Here is a 20,966-nt window from a genome sequence, read left to right as displayed (position 1 = left end):
GTGGATAGTTTCATAGAACTAATCCTCAATCACATCACTATGTTTTCAGTTTTCATTGATTCTTTAATCAAAAGATTTCCGAGTGCAACATGTATAGTCTTACCAAAAGGGGAAAAAAAAATTCAAAATCAAAATGAGTGGTTCTTGAATGGATTTTTTTAACCAAGAGGGTGTTTGAAAAATGGTCATTCTATCTCTGTGGTGCAAAAAAGTGGTAGTTTTTCGGTTGGATATGGAAAAGTGGTGGTCAATCAGATTAACCATTACCATATAGTAAAAAATAAAAATAGTTTCAATTGTTTGTATCTTGATTAGGAGCCCGTTTGGCAGTAGTAATTTTAGGAAGCAGTTTTAACTTTCTAATATTTAAATTTTTTTATTATTTAAGTATTACAAAGACTAAAAATATTTTCTAAAATTAATGTCAAAAGCACTCTAAAAGTGCGTTTGGTAGTGATTCTGAAAAGTGTTTCTAGTCTTTTATAATACTTGAAAATTTTTATTTTTCAAGTATTAGAAAGACTAGAAATACTTCTCATAATACTGTCAAACACACTCTAAGTTTCATTTATTTGAATATAACTCTTGTTTGGTTGCACTTACATCTCATTTGTTTGTATTATAATATCGGTCCAAAGGGTTTAAACTTTGAGTTTCGTATCTAGAGGATGTTTGGTAAATCAATTTAATGAATTAATATAATTTAATAGTTTAATTTAAGTCATTAAGTAAATTAAGCATACTTAATAAAATAATTTAATATCTTAACTTTAAAATAAAAAAATAACTTTAAGTATTAAGTTAAAATAATTATCTTATTTTTAATTTAAAATCTTTTTTACCTTATTTACTTATGTTTAATGAGAGTATATTTTACAACTATGATATTATGTTCATAAAAAGTAAATATTTTTTTTAGTCATCTTATGTATCTACAATACTTTAAATATGAATATTTAATAAATAAATTTGTTGCTTAAGATTAATAAAAATATAATTACTAGTTTAAATTAATAAGGGTGGATATGTCAATTGAATGGTTAAGAATAAATTTTTATTTAACTTTACCAAGCAACTTTAATACTTAAAATAAAAAATAAGTAATAAGTTTTAAGTGAATTAAGGGTGTTCGATAAAACTTAATAATTATTACTTAATGACTCAAGTTGATTTTAAATTAAATTATATTTAAGTTGTGGATTTAAAACTTATTACTTATTTTTTACTTTAAGTATTAAGGTTTTTTTTTATAAAATTAACTTAAAACTTATTCTAAATCATTAAATTCATATATTTATCTTCATAAATTATAATTAAGCAAAAGAGGTCAAGTAATAGAGGAGGTCGTGGAGTAACAAAGAAAATTGTAAAGGTAATTAGGGTAAGAAAATGAAAATATGAACTTAAGAATAAGTTAATTGTTTTTACTTATTATTTAAAGTTGTTTATTTATTTATTTTAAGTCATATTACTTATTATGTAAAGTTATTTTTTATTTTAAGTCATATTATTAAGTTATTTTACCAAACATACTTAACTTATTTAATGAATTAAATTAAGTTATTAAATTATTAAGTTAGTTTAACAAACACCTACATAATAACAATACAACTTAAAATCAACTTCTATCATTAAGTAGAAAATATTAAATTTTACCAAATCCTCATTTATTCCTTCTTTTTCTTTTTTCTTTTAATCTATTTTCCTCTCTCATGATTTTCTTCAAACTTTTTAAGATTCAAACCGACTATGAGTGACAAAGTTTTTTAGACATATCTTAATAAAAGTATAATAAATTTTATTTACTTCAATAAACAAATTATCATTTTCACTTAGGAAAAGACTTAAACACCCTCTTCTTTGTCTACCATCACAATAATTGCAATTTTGTTTTCCTTCATACACATTTGATCATGTGTTACATCACAATGCCCATAATGTATGCACCCAAATTAAATAAATGTCACACCTACTTAATAACTTAAATCAATTTATTATATCGCTTTAAGTTATTAAGTTAGTTTATCAAACACATACTTAATAACAATTTAACTTAAAATCAATTTATGTCATTAAGTAGAAAATATTAAGTTTTACTAAACCCTCATTTAATTTTTATTTTTCTGTTATCTTTTAATCTATTTTTCTCTCATGATTTTCATCAAACTTTTTAAGAGTCAAACCGACCATAAGTGACATAAAGATTTTTAGACGCATCTAATAAAAGTATAATAAATTTGATTCGCTTAAATAAAAAAAAAAAAATCATTTGTCACTTATGAAAAGACTTGAACACTCTCTTCTTTGTTTACCATCACAATAATTACATTTTTTTTTTTCCTTCATACACATTTGATCATATGTTACATCACAATGCCCATAATGTATGCATCCAAATTAAATGTCACACCTACTTAATAACTTAAATTAATTTATTAAGTCACTTTTAAGTTATTAAGTTAGTTTACCAAACACATATTTGATAACAATTTAACTTAAAATCAACTTATATCATTAAGCAGAAAATATTAAGTTTTACTAAACCCTCATTTATTTTTTATTTTTCTGTTATCTTTTAATCTATTTTTTCTCTCATGATTTTCATCAAACTTTTTAAGAGTCAAACCGACCATGAGTGACATAAAGATTTTTAGACGCATCTAATAAAAATATAATAAATTTGATTCGCTTAAATGAATAAAATATTTATCATTTGTCACTTATGAAAAGACTTAAACACTCTCTTCTTTGTTTACCATCACAATAATTACATTTTTTTTTCCTTGATACACATTTGATCATATGTTACATCAAATGCCCATAATGTATGCACCCAAATTAAATAAATGTCACACCTACCAAATTCCACATGCATTACGTGTCCCATTACCTTTAGCATCTTATCTATGCTCCTACTTTGGTTTCAAATCTCAAATAAGTCAAAATTAGACTATGATTCAATAATTTAATAATTCAATAATTGAGAGCCCAAGTCTTCTAATTAATTATCATAAAACTTTCAAAATATCCATCACATTCTTGATTTGTAGTATTAGATTGAGGGGAGGTGGAGGTCAAATAAAGCTATGATTATGTTAATAATAAGTAAATGAATTGATTTCATCCTTTTTAGGCTTAAAGGAAAAACATTAAAAAAAAAATTTAAATGAAGAAAAACCGTCAAGATGGCAATAATTTGGTTGCCCACTTGAAAAACACATCAAACATGTGAAATACAAGTGGGGTTGTGTTTGGTTTCACACATTACATATTGTGAAAATGACGTTCTCCAAACTTCATAAACATGAATTGTGTTTTCTTTCCATGATTTGTCTTTGGCTTAGGTCCAAATTTGATTGTCTATCAATCATGTGGGTGACATGAGAATAGGGTTGAAGGCTAGCCCTCTATGGATTAAATTTATTTAAATCAAAATCAGGTGTGTTTGGAAAGTAGAGATGGAAATGAAAATTAGATGGAAAGTTATTCAAATTACTACATGTAATAAATGAATCAAAATCTTAAAAAGAGTAAGGGTTTGTTTGGTAATTGCTTTTAAAAATAGTTTTTTATTTTTTATTTTTAAAAAAATACGTTTGACAATTAGAAAACAATTTTTTTTTTTTAAGAATAAAAAATATGGTGTTTTCAGAAAACATTTTTTTAGTTATTTTCATTTGTTCTTTAAATGCTATTTTAAAAAATAATTATACAAATATAGAGAATTATTAAATATATATATATAAATTATTTTTAAAACATATTTTAAAATATAGAAACTTAAAAAAAATATATGGTTCTCAAAGACATTTATTTGATAGATAATCAAAAAATAATTTTCAAAAATTGTTCTAAAAAACCACTTTTAAAAACAATTACTAAACATTGCATAAGTTTTGAATTCCACGGGAATGAAGTTTCGATTCATATTCTTGTTATATTAACTAATCTACATATAATAATAAATGAGAAATAAAATGAACTTACTTTTTGCTTATCCAATTTCAATACTCCAAACACTCCCTTATATAAATTGTAAGTTGGGAAAAAGCAAGAAATAAAAAATAAAAAATATTTTTTATTTGAAAAAAGAGGTTATTTTTGGAATCTATTATCTAAGAATATTAATTATATTTCCTTTTTAAGGATAAATGCAATGATAATATTAACTAAAACATTGAGAAGATAAGGTTATCTTTATCATTTGATATTTGAAAAAGGGGAACAAAAAACAAATTTGTATGAATTGATAGTTTTGGCCTTTAGCTCACTAAATATAAATTATTATCAAATGAATTTAGATTATAAAAAGTATCAAGCCCAATAATATAATTATATCATATATTTTTAACATATAGTCAATTTTCGATCCTTTTATGAAAAAGAAAAATATCTCTTTTTATTTTTCTTAAAAAAAAATATAAAATAAATTTATATTTGAAATTATTTAAAAAGTTATTCACTTTCAAGCCCTAGAAAATTTTCATTAACCCCAAACCCATTTTTCATTTCATATTTTCTTGTCCACATTTTTTTTAAACCATGAATTAGCTTATATCATGACCAATTGTTTTCTATGCCCTAATATATGACAAAGATAAAAGAAATCTAAGAGTATATTTGACAGTAATTTTGGAAAGTGTTTCTAATTTTTTAATACTTGAAAGATAAAAAATTTTAAGTATTAAAAAAACTAGAAATACTTCATAAAATCATTATCAAACGTACTTTAAATGGACATAGAAAAAAAATATGTTTTCATATATTCATATAAAAATAATTACAAAATATGAACATTCTAAAAATAATTCAAGTTTCATGTACACATAGATTAAAGGTAATATTTAAGATGATTAAAGGTAGTACCTATATCATTTAATGATAGTACCTGAATGGTTAAAGGTAGTACATTTGATAAAAAAGTACATGAAATGTTAATTATTTTTAGATAATTGTTTAAAATTTGTATTTTTATAAACTTAGGTTCTTATTTTATAATTTTTTTTATATGAGTATATAAAAAAACCCCTATCATTCCTATTTGATTTCTTTACACTAAGAGCCTGTTTGGTAGTGATTCTAGTGGAAGTGTTTTTATTTGAAGTGTTTTCTACTATAGTGTTTATGTGAAAAACACTTTTATGATAATCAGAAAAAATGATTCTAAAGTGTTTTTGATAATATATTGTATAAATATAAAAACACTTTTAATATTAATAAATTACCAAAAAGGACATACAATTTTAATTAAAAAAAATGGTATGATAAACAAAAAAACTTTTTATTAATGAAAAAACATCTAAATCACTAAAAAAATAACATTGAATAAAAGATAATTTTAAAATTAAAACAATATATACCTATTAATTTCTAAAAAAAAAAAAAGACTTTTCTAATTAAAAATAATAATTTTTTTATCACTATACTAAAATTTTAAAAAATATTTACAAAAAACATCTAAATCAATAAAAAAAAAAACATTGAATAAAAGATAATTTTAAAAGTAAAACAATATATGACCACCTATTAATTTCTAAAAAAAAAAAGATTTTTCTAATTAAAAATAATAATAAAGGAGAGAGATATGAACGAAAGGGAAGAAAGATATTGGGAATCACTGGGGGGCATTTTTGGAATATTTCAAAAAAATTGAAGTGTTTTTTTTAAAAAAACACCTGTCAAGTGATTCTCTAAAAATCACTTCAAGTGTTTTTCCAGATTTTCAAAAGTGTTTTTTAAAATTTACCAAACACTTTATTTTCATCCCAAAAACACTTAAAAATGTTTTTAAGGGTAGAAACACTTTTAAAAATCACTGCCAAACGGGCTCTAAATATATGGTAAAAATAAAATAAATTTAATTGGATATTAAGAAAAAATTATATAAATATAGGTTGTTTCCTTGTCACTAAATTTATTAAAAGAGTATTTTGCATTGCATATTTAAGGTATATCTTGACCAAGTAGAAAGGTAATCATTTATTAATTAGAAGTAATTTGTTCACATTTGAGAAATGCTTTAATACCCATTTAAAAAGGATTAGAAGTGCTAACCAATATTGAAATATTTTTATTTATAAAAATTATGTATTTAATAAGATTTTAAAAATCATTTCAAAAAACTTTAAAAATCATTTAAAGCGGTAGTTGAATTTGTATTTTATAAGTTATAAAAGTATTTTTTTTAGAGCATAATGACTTATTCTTATCCGTGTAAATATTGTTTATTTTAAACAAAAACTTAATCGAATCTAAAACATGACTATAACTCAACTTAATAATTTAAAGTAACTTAATAACTTAATTTAAGTCATTAAATATGTTTGGTAAAATAACTTAATGATATGACTTAAAATTAAAAACAACTTTAAATGATAAGTAAAAACAATTAATTTATTATTAAGTCTACATCTTCATTTTATCTTTTTACCCTCATTTGCCCTATTTACCTCCACGATATTATTGATTATTCCATAATCTTTATTGTTACTTGACCTCATTTCTCCTGATTATAATTTATGAGGACAAATATATTACTTTGATGATTTAAAATAAGTTTTAAGTTAATTTTATCAAACATTTATAATACTTAAAATAAGAATTAAATAATAAATTTTAAGTCAGTAATTTAAGTAAAATTTAACTTAAATTCAACTTAAGTCATTAAATAATAAATATTAATATCATTACTCTATGTACATATATTGTCAAGAATTTGGTGTGGGTACTTTGGAATAGCCTTTATTATATTAGAGAGATGGTTTGGTATAGATATTGAAACAATTGTTACCAAATCCAATTACTAAAAAAAAGGAAATACTTTGCCTTCACATATATTAGTAAAATACATTTATCCATACAAAGATATGATATGGTAAAGGATGGAAAAGCTAAAAGATGAAGGAAGAATGTAGAAGACAGAGTGATTGGACCTACACACCCTGTCAATGTGATTGCTGTTTGTGAACAAAGTCTCAACCTAACAGTCAAAATATGGGCAGAGAGAGAGACCTACAAATCAAAAGCTGCCCTCCCTTATAAGTGTCCTCCCTACAAGTAAGGTATGTTTCCAATACAAGAAATAATGATAGTGAATGGGACTTCCACATTAACTAGTCACACCCACTTTCAATATCCCCTTCCCAATAATTTGAAAAAAAAGATAAAAAAAGGACACACAGAAGTACCCAAGTGTTGTTTGCTTCATTTTGGCTTTTGCTGTAGTGTGGTGTGGAGAACCTCATTCATTCTCTCACCATCACTCCCCCTTTGGGAATCTCATTCATCCCCCCCACATTTCTATAAACCTACTTTTTACTATGCCTACTTCGCTCTTCTTTCTCAAAGATTCTTTGTTTTTTTTTTTTCTTCTCTATTTTCATTTCTTTTATTCGTTTCAAATGTGATCTAGTTACTTCCCAACATGATTAAATCGCTATTAAATGATAAATACTGTTAAATATACTAAAAACCCGAGAAATTACCTCTCGATATAACATCGTTTGTGGTATAAAAATGATCAAAAAATAAAAATTAGAGTAAAACCTCATTCATTATCTCACCATCTCTCTCTTGGGAATCTCATACTTTTGAACATGTCAGACTCATGCATCTGACTGATGAAAGGGGGATTCTCCGTTTATGTAACTACATAAAAAAGGGGAGATTCCCCGTTTCTGTAAGTGGAGGAAAAAGAGGGCAGAAATCACCTTGTGTACATTGAAAAATATGCAATCAACTTTAAGTTGAATGAAAGGGAAAAGAGGATAAAGAAAAGCCCCCCCACAAGTCAAGGTGCCTTCACTTGCTCATAAAAGAGGGGAAGCACAAAGACACATGATCCTCCCCCCATCTCCATCCATCCATCTACCTCTTTCTTTCTTTTCTTTTTTCTTTTTTCTTTTTTTTACCCAATTTAATACTATTTTTATGCTTTTTTTATTGACTCTAACCACGGATTTAGTGCCTTTTCCACATTAATTAATCCATAATGTTAGATGGGTTGTGATCCATTTCCTCCTCTTTTTTTTGTGTGCTTTACTTTGTCTGGGATCTTTTGATTTGGGTGGTGGGTAAACCAAAGTGTGTTTGATGGGAGCAATAATAGAGCTATGAAAAAAAAATAATAATAATAATAAAGAAGGAAAGAGATGAAAGTGAAAGATGATGAGTAGTGTGTGAATAGAGAATCCATCTCCCCACCTTTCACCTACCCTCCCTTTTATCCTCTTCCTCATCATGCTTCTCTTTCTTTCTTTCTTTCTTTACTTCAATGAATTTCTTCTAAAATTTTTATTTACTAAATATAAAATACTACTAAATTTATGAAAAAAAAACAATTAAATTTAAAATTAATATTTTTCCACATGTTATTTTAATTTATTTAAAATTTTAAAATAAATCTCTATGGTAAATTAAACTAGAATTTTGGATTTTTAATTTTTTTTCTTTTTTATAATATTTTTTAGTAAATTTTAAAGGGTGTTTTTTTTTTATCAATTTATTTTCAAATTTTAAGTTGTTTATTTTTTTCACTTTTTCATGATTTATTATAAAAACTAAAATATATGACTTTTTCTAAATAAAAAAAGTAACATGTTAGGGTCGTTTGGTAACTATTTTCCAAAATAATTTTATGCTCTCCAGAATAAAAAACCAAAAAAACATATTTGGTAATTAAAAACTGTTTATGTTTTATGATCTTAAGAATAAAAAATAAAGTGTTTTTAAAAAATATCTTTTAATTGTTTTATGTTATTTTGACTTATTTTTAAGGATTATTTTAAAAAATAATTATTACATATAAAAATTATTTTTAAAAATAGGTTAAAATATTTTAAGTTTTCAAACATATTTCTATTTTATAAAACATCATAAAATAATTTTTTAAAATTATTCTAAAAAACTTTTTGAAAACAGTTTTCAAACAAACCACTTATGTTTTTTTTTACTTTTCAATACTTAATAAAAATAAGATATTACAAAAATAAACAAATTAATGTTTAACATTATTAAATACTATTTAGTTTTAAGTTTTATTTAAAATTAAGTAAAAAAAAAAATACAAACACTACTTACTTTAATTTGAATAAAGATGAATTGAAGTGAAATTTCACCAAATTTTTTTTTAAAATGAAAAAAAAAAAAAAATTCAACATTGCTTTATTGAGAGAATGTGGAAATGAAGTGTAAGCCAGAGGGGCAAATGAACCCATTTGTCTGCCTGATTCATGCTCCACAATTATGCTATAAATAAATACTCTCCTTTCCCATGTGATTCCATCATTTTCTGAATTATTATTATTATTCTAATTAAAATGTCTCCTACTCTAACCAATATAACCTTCTCATTGATTATGGGCAGGCTCTTAGGCCTCGCCTCGTCATGCCATCCACCCATTTCTCTCCTTAAATTAACATAATTTCTCTAAGTTTTACGACAATCACATAAATATACGCTCAAGATTTATCTATTTATTTTCATCTCACCATCGAATGAGGAAACATCTAATAAATATGGGCCCACACCTAATTTATTAAAACAACGGTAAAATAAATTTCCTATAAATTTTCTCGGGAAAATGCTTGAAAAATTCATTTGTACGTGTTTGTCGGGGAAGTGGTTTTCCATGGACATCGGTTTACTTGGTCTAAGAAATCTCCTCCAAAATTTTGAATTTTAAAACATAATCAACAACTTTTTGGCTTGATTGAAGCTTAGCAGCCAGGCTTTAGGATTATTTTTTAATTAATTTTAGTCATAAACATGTGCAAATGAGAAAATTTTTTCTTGGCAGAAGGGTCAAATGTGGATCCAAAAATTCAGCCTCAATCGAGGTGAGATTCAATTAGAAGAAATTTAGTCAAAATTAAACAAATTTCAAACTTCGTTATTATATGGATCATTGATTTAACCGTCAAATTGGAAAAAATTTAGGGTTTGTTCATAAATTATTTTTTAAAATAATTTTATGTTATCCAAAACAAAAAAAATATGAAAAACAAGTATGATAACTAAAAATTATTTTGTATTTTTCATTTTCAAAAACAGAAATCAAGGTGTTTTAAAATTTTTCTTTTAGTTATTTTCAATTTTTTTTACTTATTTTTTAAAGAATTTTTTTAAGAAATAATTACAATAAATAAGTAAAATAATTAAAAATAAAATAGTAAATATAAAAATTATTTTTAAAATATATTTACAATAAATAAAAAATACTTTAGATTTCCAAACATATTTTTATTTTACAAAAATCAAATAAAAATTTTCAAAAATAATTTAAAAAAAAATATTTTTTAAAATTATTTTCGAAATAAGTTATCAAATGACATTAATTTTTATCTTTTATATATATATATATATATATATATATTAGTAAAGCAAAACACTAACAAAGAAAAAAAAATCCAAGGAAAAAATAATAGAATGTAAAATATTTTAGAAGAAAGTAATTTTTAAAATTATTTTGTATTTTATTGAGGTAAAAAAAGAAAATTATCTAACACACGAGTCAACGTATTGATTTTCCTGGAAACATGCCTTTAATTACAAAAAAAAACATTTAATTTAATATCCAAAAATGAATACGTAATCTTACAGTTTCATCAATCTCATTTACTACATTAAATAAAATAAAATAAATAATAATAATTAAAAAATGGGAGGTGTAAGTTGTAACGTCTCCCATGCGACCAGCATGTCCAGAAGGCAGAAACTGCCAAAGAAACAGCCGGAAACACCGTACCCCTCCACTCCCACACACATTGTACTCCCTGGGGCCCACCTCTCCCACATGCTCGCCCACACACGTGCCTTTCGGCCTACGTGGCAACCCCAGTCGGCAGTTGGGATGTGGCAGAACTTTTTATCTATTTATTATTATTTATTTTGGAGTGAGAAGGAGGAGAACATGGCGGTCGTAGTCCGAAATAAGCCCCTGGAAATTGGCTGAAATTACGGACTGACCGGATCTCTGTTGGTTGCGGATTGCTAGTCTCAGTCGCTTAAAGCATGAGGGGCGTTTCCGGTAACCGAATCTCTCTAAATTAGACAAAATCCCAAAAACAAACAAACAAACAAAATCAGTCTCCTTTTGTTTAGCATTTTTGTTTATTTATATATGTTTATATATTTATGTGTATGTGTATTTATTTTCTTTTCTCTCTCAACCAAACCCTAAATAAACCCCACCCTACACCCTCTTCCCACCCCGCTGTCTCTCTCCCTTGCATGCCTTTTCTTCTTCCTCTTCTTCATTTCTCTTTCTTCTCCCCATTAAAGACCTCTAACTCACATTCTATGCGCAATCGCCATGGCTGTTGAAGCTCGCCGTATCAATCTCTTTCCTTCTCAATTCATACCAAACAAAAGGTATGTTATTATCATTCACGGATGAATATATATGCATACGTTGCTCGTTTCTATTTGGTTTTCTCTCTTGATTTTGATGTAAATTTCGATTTTCCAGACAAGTGATGGGCTCTCTGGATGGAAACGGCGTCGTTTACGGAAGCCAGGTTGGGCAGAGAGGTCTGGTTTCCGAGAATTTGATGGTTCCTTTTTACAGTTCAGCCTTCGTCGATCCGGCTCCGGCCAAGGCAGACAGTGGCCTCACGTATAATCTTCCGGTTGCGAGGAAGCGGGCGAGGGATGAGTCCGTGATGATGTCCTTCCCCGGAAACTTCTCCTTTCTCGGCCAGGACATTTCTCTGCAGATCCAACAGCAGCAGTTGGAGATTGACCGATTCATTTCTCAACATGTATGGATACGAGTACATCTAATTTTCTAATTTTCTGGTTTTGTCGTGGTGAATTGGTGGCGAATTTCATTATTTCGATATTTTTCAGATGGAGAGGGTGAGGTTGGAGATAGAAGAGCGGAGAAAAAGACATTCGAGGCGAATAATAGCGGCGGTGGAGGAGGCTCTGATGAAGAGACTGAAGGCCAAAGAGGAGGAAATCGAGAACATCGGGAAATTGAATTGGGCACTGGAGGAGAGGGTGAAATCGCTGTGCGAGGAGAACCAGATATGGCGAGACTTGGCGCAGACCAACGAAGCCAACGCCAATGCTCTGAGGAACAATCTGGAGCAAGTTCTGAGCCAGGTGAAGACGGAGCAGCGGCAGAGCCGGATCAGCCCCTGCCCAGAGTACATAGAAATGGAGTGGGCGGAGGAAGCAGAGTCGTGCTGCGGGAGCACAAGCGGCGGCGACGGTGATTGCGACAGAGAAAATGAAGAGAAAGAGAGTAGAGAAATGGATGACAGGAACATGAGATGGTGCAGAAACTGCCGGAAGGAGGAGGCGTCGGTGTTACTGCTGCCGTGTAGGCACCTCTGTCTGTGTACAATCTGTGGCTCCACCCTCCACACTTGCCCCATCTGTAAATCTAACAAGAATGCCAGTGTGCATGTTAACCTCTCTTAGAAACAATATTTCACAAAATACAATTCCAAAAAAAAAAAAAAAAAAAAAGTAAATTTAAATTTCCATTTCATTGTCTCCAATCCAATTCATTCGTTCATTCATTCTAATTTCCCTCACAAAATATCTCAGTAATGGGTTGAATCTGACCAGTGAAACGGAAAAGCCGACACGTAGGACTCGCGTAAATGTCGCTGTGCGAATGCGGGTACCTCGTGTGGGGTGAATGGGCAGTTCGCAGATGAAAGAAGAAGAAAGCGACGTGAGAATGGGTGGTTTTTTATTATTTATATATATATATATAATGTCGAGAGTGGCGCCAAAACGGGCAAAAAGGAATCCAAGTACCATAAAGTCTATTGTACCTGCATCGCCATCATCATCATCATTGCGTATTTCACTCTCTCTCTTCTTTTAACTTATCTTACTCTCTCCCCAAACAAACTTCAAATGTTTATCTTCTTCTAGTATAAAATTATCGATGTCACATGCATCTCGCTAATATTACATCACGTAAAATATGGAATAATACAAAAAAAATAAAAAAAGAAGAGATAAGTTCAATAACAATGAAAGGAAACAAACAAAAACACATGAAAAGGAGGAAGGCGTGAGACAGGAGAGAAGTGGTTGAGGGTGACTCACGCTGCTGCCTCTTCCTCTTGTCACTTTCTCAATCCTACCTCCTCCACACACACTACCTGGCTTTCTTTTTATTATTCGCATTACGTTATGACTTCCATGTTTTTTTTTAAATGAGAGAGCGTGAAGACAAGTGGAGGATGATGGCATCTATCATGGACTCTGCCCTCCCTGCTAAATTTGGCTCTCAATGCCTTGTTCTTGTGCTTTTCTCTAATGGTCCTGTCATTTGTCCTTATCAATTAACCTCTTGTTCAGTGAATCAAGTAAACCCACCCCTCCCTCTTAGTATTATAATAAAGGGGTGGAAAATGTCATTATAATATGAAAGCATTACAATACCCTCTTAGTGTTATAATAAAGATATGGAAAATGTGATCATATGTGATTGATTAAAATATGAAAATATAATTAAAGTAAATTAAAAATGAAAAATATGATTTAAAGTAGAAAAAAGATGGGATTTTAATCATTTTATTTTTATTTATTTTTTTGAAGGACTTCATTGTTTGGTAGCAAAACCCTGCAAAAGGATGATGCAGTTGGGTAATTCATTTGTCCTGAAATGGAGTCTGGCATTTTCACATGATTTTTTGGAGTTTGTGTTATATGATTCATCCCATGGGATTTTTTTTAATTTAATTTTATTTTTATTTTTTTTTAAAGTTTTTTGTACAACTTCACATTCTTCTAGAGTTTGTGGACCTTTTAGGATGGTCTTCATAACTTGCTTGAAATTAAGAGGGAGAATCTAGAAGGGGGAGAGAGGTAGCAAAGCCATGAAAGCAACTAATCTCTTGTCCATTGAATCTTGCTCAAATCCATGGATTGAGTCTCATTTTGGCAGCTAGAATAATAAAATAAATGTAAAATCAATTTTCCTAGATACAATTTTCAAATATTTAGCCAAAATTTAACAATATAATCTTCCAAGACATTTTGAGAAATTTCCTCTTAGTGTTTTTTAAGAATTTAATTTATATTTTAATTTTACACCAATAAATATGTAGTATTATTTTAATATCACATCTAAAAAATATTATTAACTTGTAAATTACAATTATATTTGAAAAAAATTAATTTAATAAGAAAATTCATATTTTTCCTTTGATATAAGACATAAAATAGATTAATTTAATTTAATAAGGATAACCAAGTTTGCTTCTTCCACTATGAAAAGTAGAAGTAAAACCCATTTGAGATAGACCTTATGCTTTTTCTCTAGAATCTTCAGAAGAAAAAAATATATATAATACTATTGACTAGTAAATATTTAATATTATTTTAAAAATCAATTTCAATATTCAATTGGAAGATGTGTTGATATATTTTTGAAAAGGGTTGAAAGAAATAAATCACAGCATTGTTGGGTCCAAGACTAGATGGTACCATTTTGAATGAGTTGATTTAAGTGGCCTTGAAATCAACCCCCACCAATACTAATAATAATAATAATAATAATTCTAAAATGAAATGAAATGAAATATTGAAGTCAACTTCAATTCCCATTCAAGATTCAACACCCGTAATAAAGAATTTAAAAATAAAAAATGTTGAATTATTGTTTAAAATAGTAAAGTTGGAAGGGGCAAGTGGAGGGGCACTAAAGCCAAAGTTAGCATTTAATGAGGAGGAGGTAACAAAGGACAACACAAAAATAATTGAGATTTGTAGTTGTTGTTGTAGTAAGGATCTTTGGGTCTCTTTTGTGGGTCCCTCTAGATTAGGACCATCTGTCCCTTTATCACCCTGCATGCCCTTCAAACATGTGAATCTGATTCCACTTTCTTGCCTTTCTTCTTTTCCCCCTTTTTATTTTACCATTTTTCTCCCCCCAACCCACCCCCCCACAAAAAAAAAAAAAAAAAAAAAAAAACCCACCCTTTTTTCATCATAGATGAGAATTTCAACTCAAGTAACTATTATTTTTTTAAAATTTTATTGATAGTTGTTTTAGTGCTGAATTTTATAATAAAAGAATTTATTAATTATTGTTGGAGAGAGTCATTGATATTCACTAACCCATAATGGTTCATTTAAAGTATTTTTTTTTAAAAAAAAAAAAAAATTTGAAAGAGTGGGGTGAAATGAGTGAAGAAAGGAAAAGGGGTTTTTGCCTAGGAATCTCATTATAAAAGTGAGGGAACATTATAGATGGAAAAAGAAATGATAATGGAGATGTTGTACTATTTGGGCTTTCTTTTTCAATATATTATTAATTGTGTAAGTGTGGGAGGAATGATGATGGTAATTGAGAAGCAACCACATATGACATTGTCCTCGAATGAGTACAAGAGGACTTGGTTTTTGCTATATTTGTCCTTGAGACTCACATGATCATGTTGGTACTACACCCATTTGGATGATTTGGGTCACTTTTGGATTCCAACCTTTTTTTTTCCTTTTTAAATTTTTATTTGAATGGTATATTTTTCTACCTTTCTCCCACTTTTTCATTTTTTGAGATGAGAAATTTTTTTCTCTTGATTTTGTAATTTTAATGAGTGAATTTTGATAACATTTGCCTTCACAATAAGGAACAACATTTATATTAAAAAGAAAATTAATAATTTTTTCTAGTCATTGAGTTAAAATATTCGTATACCTTAACCTTATAATGCATTTATCGAAGCACCTATAACATTTCGAATGTAAAGCGAGTTGATAGACGCGATCAATTTCTGATTTGTAAATAAATAAGTTTAAATACAAACTTTTCAAGAAAATATATCATACAATCACAAAAAATAGAAAAATTAAAAAATAAAGTTCATTTTTTGTTAGTTAATTGTAATAACAATAATATGGAAGGACACTAAAATGAAATTTCAAAGAAAATTTATAAATTTTAAAATTCTTCATTTTCAATTCTATATAGTTTAGAAACATGAAAAATAGTTTAAAAAACAACCTAGATCAAAATTTGTATTTGCTTTATTAATTTTTTTCCCTATTTTTTTTTTGTCAATAATCAATTAAAGCCTATTCAAATAAATGGTTGCATTTTCTAGATATTGAATTGATTTTCTTTCTTCTCCGTCAAATTTTCCTAAGAATGTTCCAATTACCTACCTTAGAACAACTTTTGTTCCAACTCCAAGCTTGAAATTTGAAGGATTCCACTCCAAAACTCCTATTTGGCTGTCATAATTTCCTTTATTTCTCTACTTTGACTTGTCATAATTTCCTTTATTTTTCCACTTTTCTATGTGTTGTTAGGTTTATTTCATTTTCCAACTTAATATGCTTCATAATTATGGTCTTTTTGGTAAGTATCATCCAAATCACACATACACAATAATGCATTCACTCAAGTCATCTCATATCCCTACCCTATAAGTTGACCTTCCTTGGATTTGACATTATATTAATTTGATCAATAAATTTCAATTTTTCATTCAAATCAATATGCAATGTTCCATGTCCATCTTTGATTTATATTTCTAAGTTTTTCAGTAAAATTCAAAGACCATATCATTTATAATTATTTGAGGGTAAATTATAATAGTAATAATGTATTTTCATTATCAATTAAATGTTTTTTTTAATAGATGAAAAAAAAAACTCATATCACTTATATAATTATATATATTGTAGGTATGGTATCTCACATCGGATATAAAACAAAGTTTCTGATACTATATAAGTATAAGTTTTTCTTAATTATATAGATGCGTTTTAAAGTTATGAAAACTCATTTGAGCTTAAAACAGACAATATTTACGCACTTGGGTGTGAGTTTTTACAAAAATATATGAATGCTAAAAATTATATTAAAAATATATGAATATATGAATATATTTATATTTTTTTGGTATTGTGTGAATGTTTGTGCAATAATATAATTTTATTGCCTTGACAAGTAAAAACTCTCAATGCCTTCTAAGACCTTCTCTAATTTGTGTTGCACAGAGGTTTGAAAACTATTTTTGAAAATCCTTGATCACCAAGTTAGTTGTTGGACCCATAATTTATTTTGGTCTTTAAGCATAAGAAAGTTAACCAATCAAAATATTGGTAATGGGTAATTTTAGGTGTATTATTGCTGTTATAGGATTTGAACTAAGGACATATAGGATACATTATTTTCTTTGAATTTGATTAAGAAAGGGAAATGTTTTCTAGCCAAAGCAAAACCTAACATGATCTCATTGAAGGATTCTATCTTGTTATATTATTATAAAAAATTAGAAATCGTGATTTGATTACCTTCCAAAATAATTGGTTAATGGTGGATTACACCGATGGAGCATCATCGACTGGTCAATTAGTATACTTATGTTGTGGGTCCCATATCGATTGATTCGATTGTGACCTTACAACACATGATGTTATTTTTTTTTTATTCTAATGATAAAGTTTAAGAAATGGTATCAATGGAGATAATTGGGATTGTCCAAGGAGAGAATCAATTAAGTAGTAATTTGTGGAAATGAGGATGTTTTAGTTGGATGGTGCATTGCACATTGGAGTCCCAACCCTTTCCCCATATCACCACCAAAACTAACATTTATTAAAGCAAAAAAGATATGTAACCAACCTCTCCATGTCTCCCTCCCTTGATTGAATACAAGAAAGAGATGTGTGAATAAATAAAATCTATCTCCTTTGCTTTGGTCTCCTTCCCATAAAATCATAGATCCATTTCATATGGGCCCTCCTCTTTTTTCCATCTTCTTTGTCTTCTTCCTTTATATTTTTTTTTTCTTCTCCTCGGGTGCATATGGATAGACAAATTAATAAAGGAAGACATGCTTGAACTCATCGTCCTGCACTAGACCAAGGAAATGCTGACGATGAGGACAATGACACTAGACCCAATGGCATTTTCTCGTGAACCAAAAGTAAAAGAAAACCTTCAATTATTTAGGCCTATCCTCGTGCTTTTATTTTATTTATCTTAAGAGAGGTCTAGCATATGTAGATAAAAATGTGTCACATAAGTTGTCCACTTTGGTGATATAATCCATATTCCATTTTGCAGTTGATGTGGGGTAGAGGAATGGACAGTACAAACTACAAAGCATAGAATATGGATCCAATTAATCAATAGGCATGGGGCCTTGATGGGAACCCTAACTTTCTTCTCCCTTGTGAAAAGGGGCACCCATGTACTACTCCATCGTGTTAGAATTGATTTGGTTTCTTCCTTTGTTCTCTCCTTACACATTCCCCATCGCAAGATGACCCCACCTCCTTTCATGTCACAAGTGACCAACAAGAATTGACGTGATAACTTAGGGTTGTATTAATACTAAGACGAATCAACAAAAATATATATGTAAAGGAGAATAATCAAATATTGTTAGGTGTGATGAATTATAATACATATGAAGATCTAATTGATTGAAGTTGAGGAAGAACTAATGGTATATGCTCTCTCTTATATGAAAGGGTAATTGGATTGTCTTTTAGAAAGGAGAAGCGTGGTGGGTCAAGATAAGAATCCACAACCCCCAAAAGAAAGAGAGAGAAAGAGAGCATAGACCATTCACCTAGAAATCATATCTCCTAGACATCAATTTCCTTTTTGTGGGAATTTCAATGACTCTGCCATGACTCTACTTTACATGGATGGATTTGGTGTGATGAGTAGTGAAGCTAAAGATAGAAGACATATTTATTGCATTTTTGAATCTTTAAAAATAACCCCCCCCCCCCCCCCCCCCCCACTACCCTAGAGATAGATGTGGCATTGGAAAAAGAAACCAAAAGAAAACAAGAGAAGAAAAGAAAAGAAAGGAGCTATTCCAACCATTCTTTTCAAGGGTTTTTCGACAGATTGGCCTTGAAGTGTAAACATCAGCCTCTCCCACTAGCTCAAAACCCATGTGCTCAAGACTTCAACTCATTCCATTAATGGGGTCTTGAAGATCGTGATTGCAAACCCAAATCCCCCCATCTTCTCCAGAGATGGATTTGAAATTAATCCATGTAGCCCCACTTAACCAAACAAACATCAACAATTTTAGTGGTTTAGCTTTTTTGAGTGGTGGCTTAGTGTTTGACATCAATAAACTATTCCAACACTTCGATACTCCTTAAAATTCCCACTCATATATATGCAGTGGCGAAAGATTTTCTTTGTGGATTCTCATGGCCATGGATTGGGTTGGAAAGAGAGCATTGGTTAAAATATTCAATACCAAAAGTGATTCCATTCCAATAATTCCTATAAACACCAAGAGCCGTGGACCATGTACTATGTTTCTAACCTTCTTTCACTTTTTGTAAGTTTTGCACTCCCCCCTTAGCAGTGAAAAATAGGCTTGAAGGTCACGATCCATGGAGGAAATATTTGCCATAATCAACAAGGAGAAAGTGACAACTCTTTGTACAAATGTACCGATATTAGGTCACCACTAATGGGACCCAGTGTATTTTTGTGGTTGAAAATCAAACCCTAGCTCGATAATTATGCAAATGAAATGGCCTTTAATTGCATTAGTCTTTGTCGACCAATTTGTGATGTAGTCTTACACATGTTTCTCAAGTTTATTAAACCAAGTATTGTTTGGTCGGTGTTGAACATACTTTTTCGTTCCACGTTCATTGCTTCTTTAAATATGTCGATAAACTTGACATGATAATATTGATCAATCTTGTTAGCATGTGATTCTACGTCAAATCAATTGGACCTCATAATAGTCGAGGAAGGATTGACGCTAATTGATGAATCACATCAATTGCAATCTCTTGATCAAATAGTTGATCAATGGATGGCTCATATTAATTGGGAATTGTGTATGCTCCTTGGCCTATTTCATATTTTGAAAATTGATTTAATTGATTTGCGATGATGACGCCTCACCTATTAATAGGCCCATTTGTTTGCATCTATCATCTAAATGCTTATTTTCTTTTCCCGATCTTTATGATTTTTAAAATTCAATTTCTTTTTCCATATCAAATCATTACAACATACTCAAATCATTACAAGATACTCTAATCATAGCTTAAAGAAAAAACTAGAGTTGATATATTTGTTAGTTCTTATTTCAAAGTATTTGCAGTTTCAAAATATTTGTTTTGATCTTGCTTTGTCATTACATTTATTAACAAAACAAACTTAAGAAACGTTTCAATTTTAAAAAAAATTCTTTTTGAGTTATGGAATTGTATGGTGTTAAGAAAAATAAAGCACTGTTATGTAAAATACTCACAAAGATTTAATAAGATCGTTTATCATGGATCATCATCATCTTAAAGTTATTTGAATTTTGGGAAGAACAAGAAAAAGGAAAATAAAATATTGAAATTAAGTTAAAAAAAGGGATAATTTGAAGAAAATTTGATATTTTCTTCTATTTTCTCTTTTATTTTTCCTTACATCCAAACAGGGGCCACAACACTTGAATTTTGAAAGATTTCCATGTGACATCAAACTCAAGATGCCATTGAGAAAGGATGATAGAGAAGTTAATTAAATTGGACCAAAAGTGGGCCGGGCCCATGAATGTGTTCTTCCCCTAGTCATCAACCACCAAATTGTTGAATGAATATATATATATATATATATATCTTTTTTTTTGTTTTATATGGAAAATAAAAAACATTTTTAAATAAGATTCCCATGTAATTTATCATAAAAAGTTATTTTATAAATCAATTTTCTTCTTCCAATTATAAAATTCTATTTTGAATACATAATTAATTTTTTTGCCATAAAGAGTAGAAATTTTCTTATAATTAACATGCAATTTTTATACACTAATATTTTTATTATTAAATATGAAAATATTTATATTCTATCTTCTTTTAAAAGGCATAATAAGAAAACAAACCATTTTTTATTCCAAAAGATAGTTAGGTGCGAAGTAATTATCTTTATTTGTAAAATACCCGTTTCCCAATTTAGGGGGTTGAGGATGGTCGAAGATTAGAGATTGATGAATCATTC

The 20,966-nt window shown here is 28.6% G+C and overlaps 1 protein-coding gene across 1 annotated transcript; it reads left to right on the top strand.

Annotated features, from left to right (window-relative positions):
* Positions 1-11,109: 11,109 nt before the first annotated feature.
* On the top strand, positions 11,110-12,492 carry LOC100255881 (probable BOI-related E3 ubiquitin-protein ligase 3). The gene is made up of 3 exons (XM_010646684.3): positions 11,110-11,371; positions 11,469-11,760; positions 11,849-12,492. The coding sequence occupies exons 1-3, from the start codon at positions 11,313-11,315 to the stop codon at positions 12,425-12,427; spliced, it is 930 nt and encodes a 309-aa protein (XP_010644986.1). The 5' UTR covers positions 11,110-11,312; the 3' UTR covers positions 12,428-12,492.
* The last annotated feature ends 8,474 nt before the right edge of the window (positions 12,493-20,966 follow it).

This window comes from Vitis vinifera, chromosome 19 (genome assembly GCF_030704535.1).
Source record: "Vitis vinifera cultivar Pinot Noir 40024 chromosome 19, ASM3070453v1".
In the NCBI taxonomy this organism is placed as follows: Eukaryota; Viridiplantae; Streptophyta; class Magnoliopsida; order Vitales; family Vitaceae; genus Vitis; species Vitis vinifera.
This window is presented reverse-complemented; position numbering and strand designations above follow the sequence as displayed.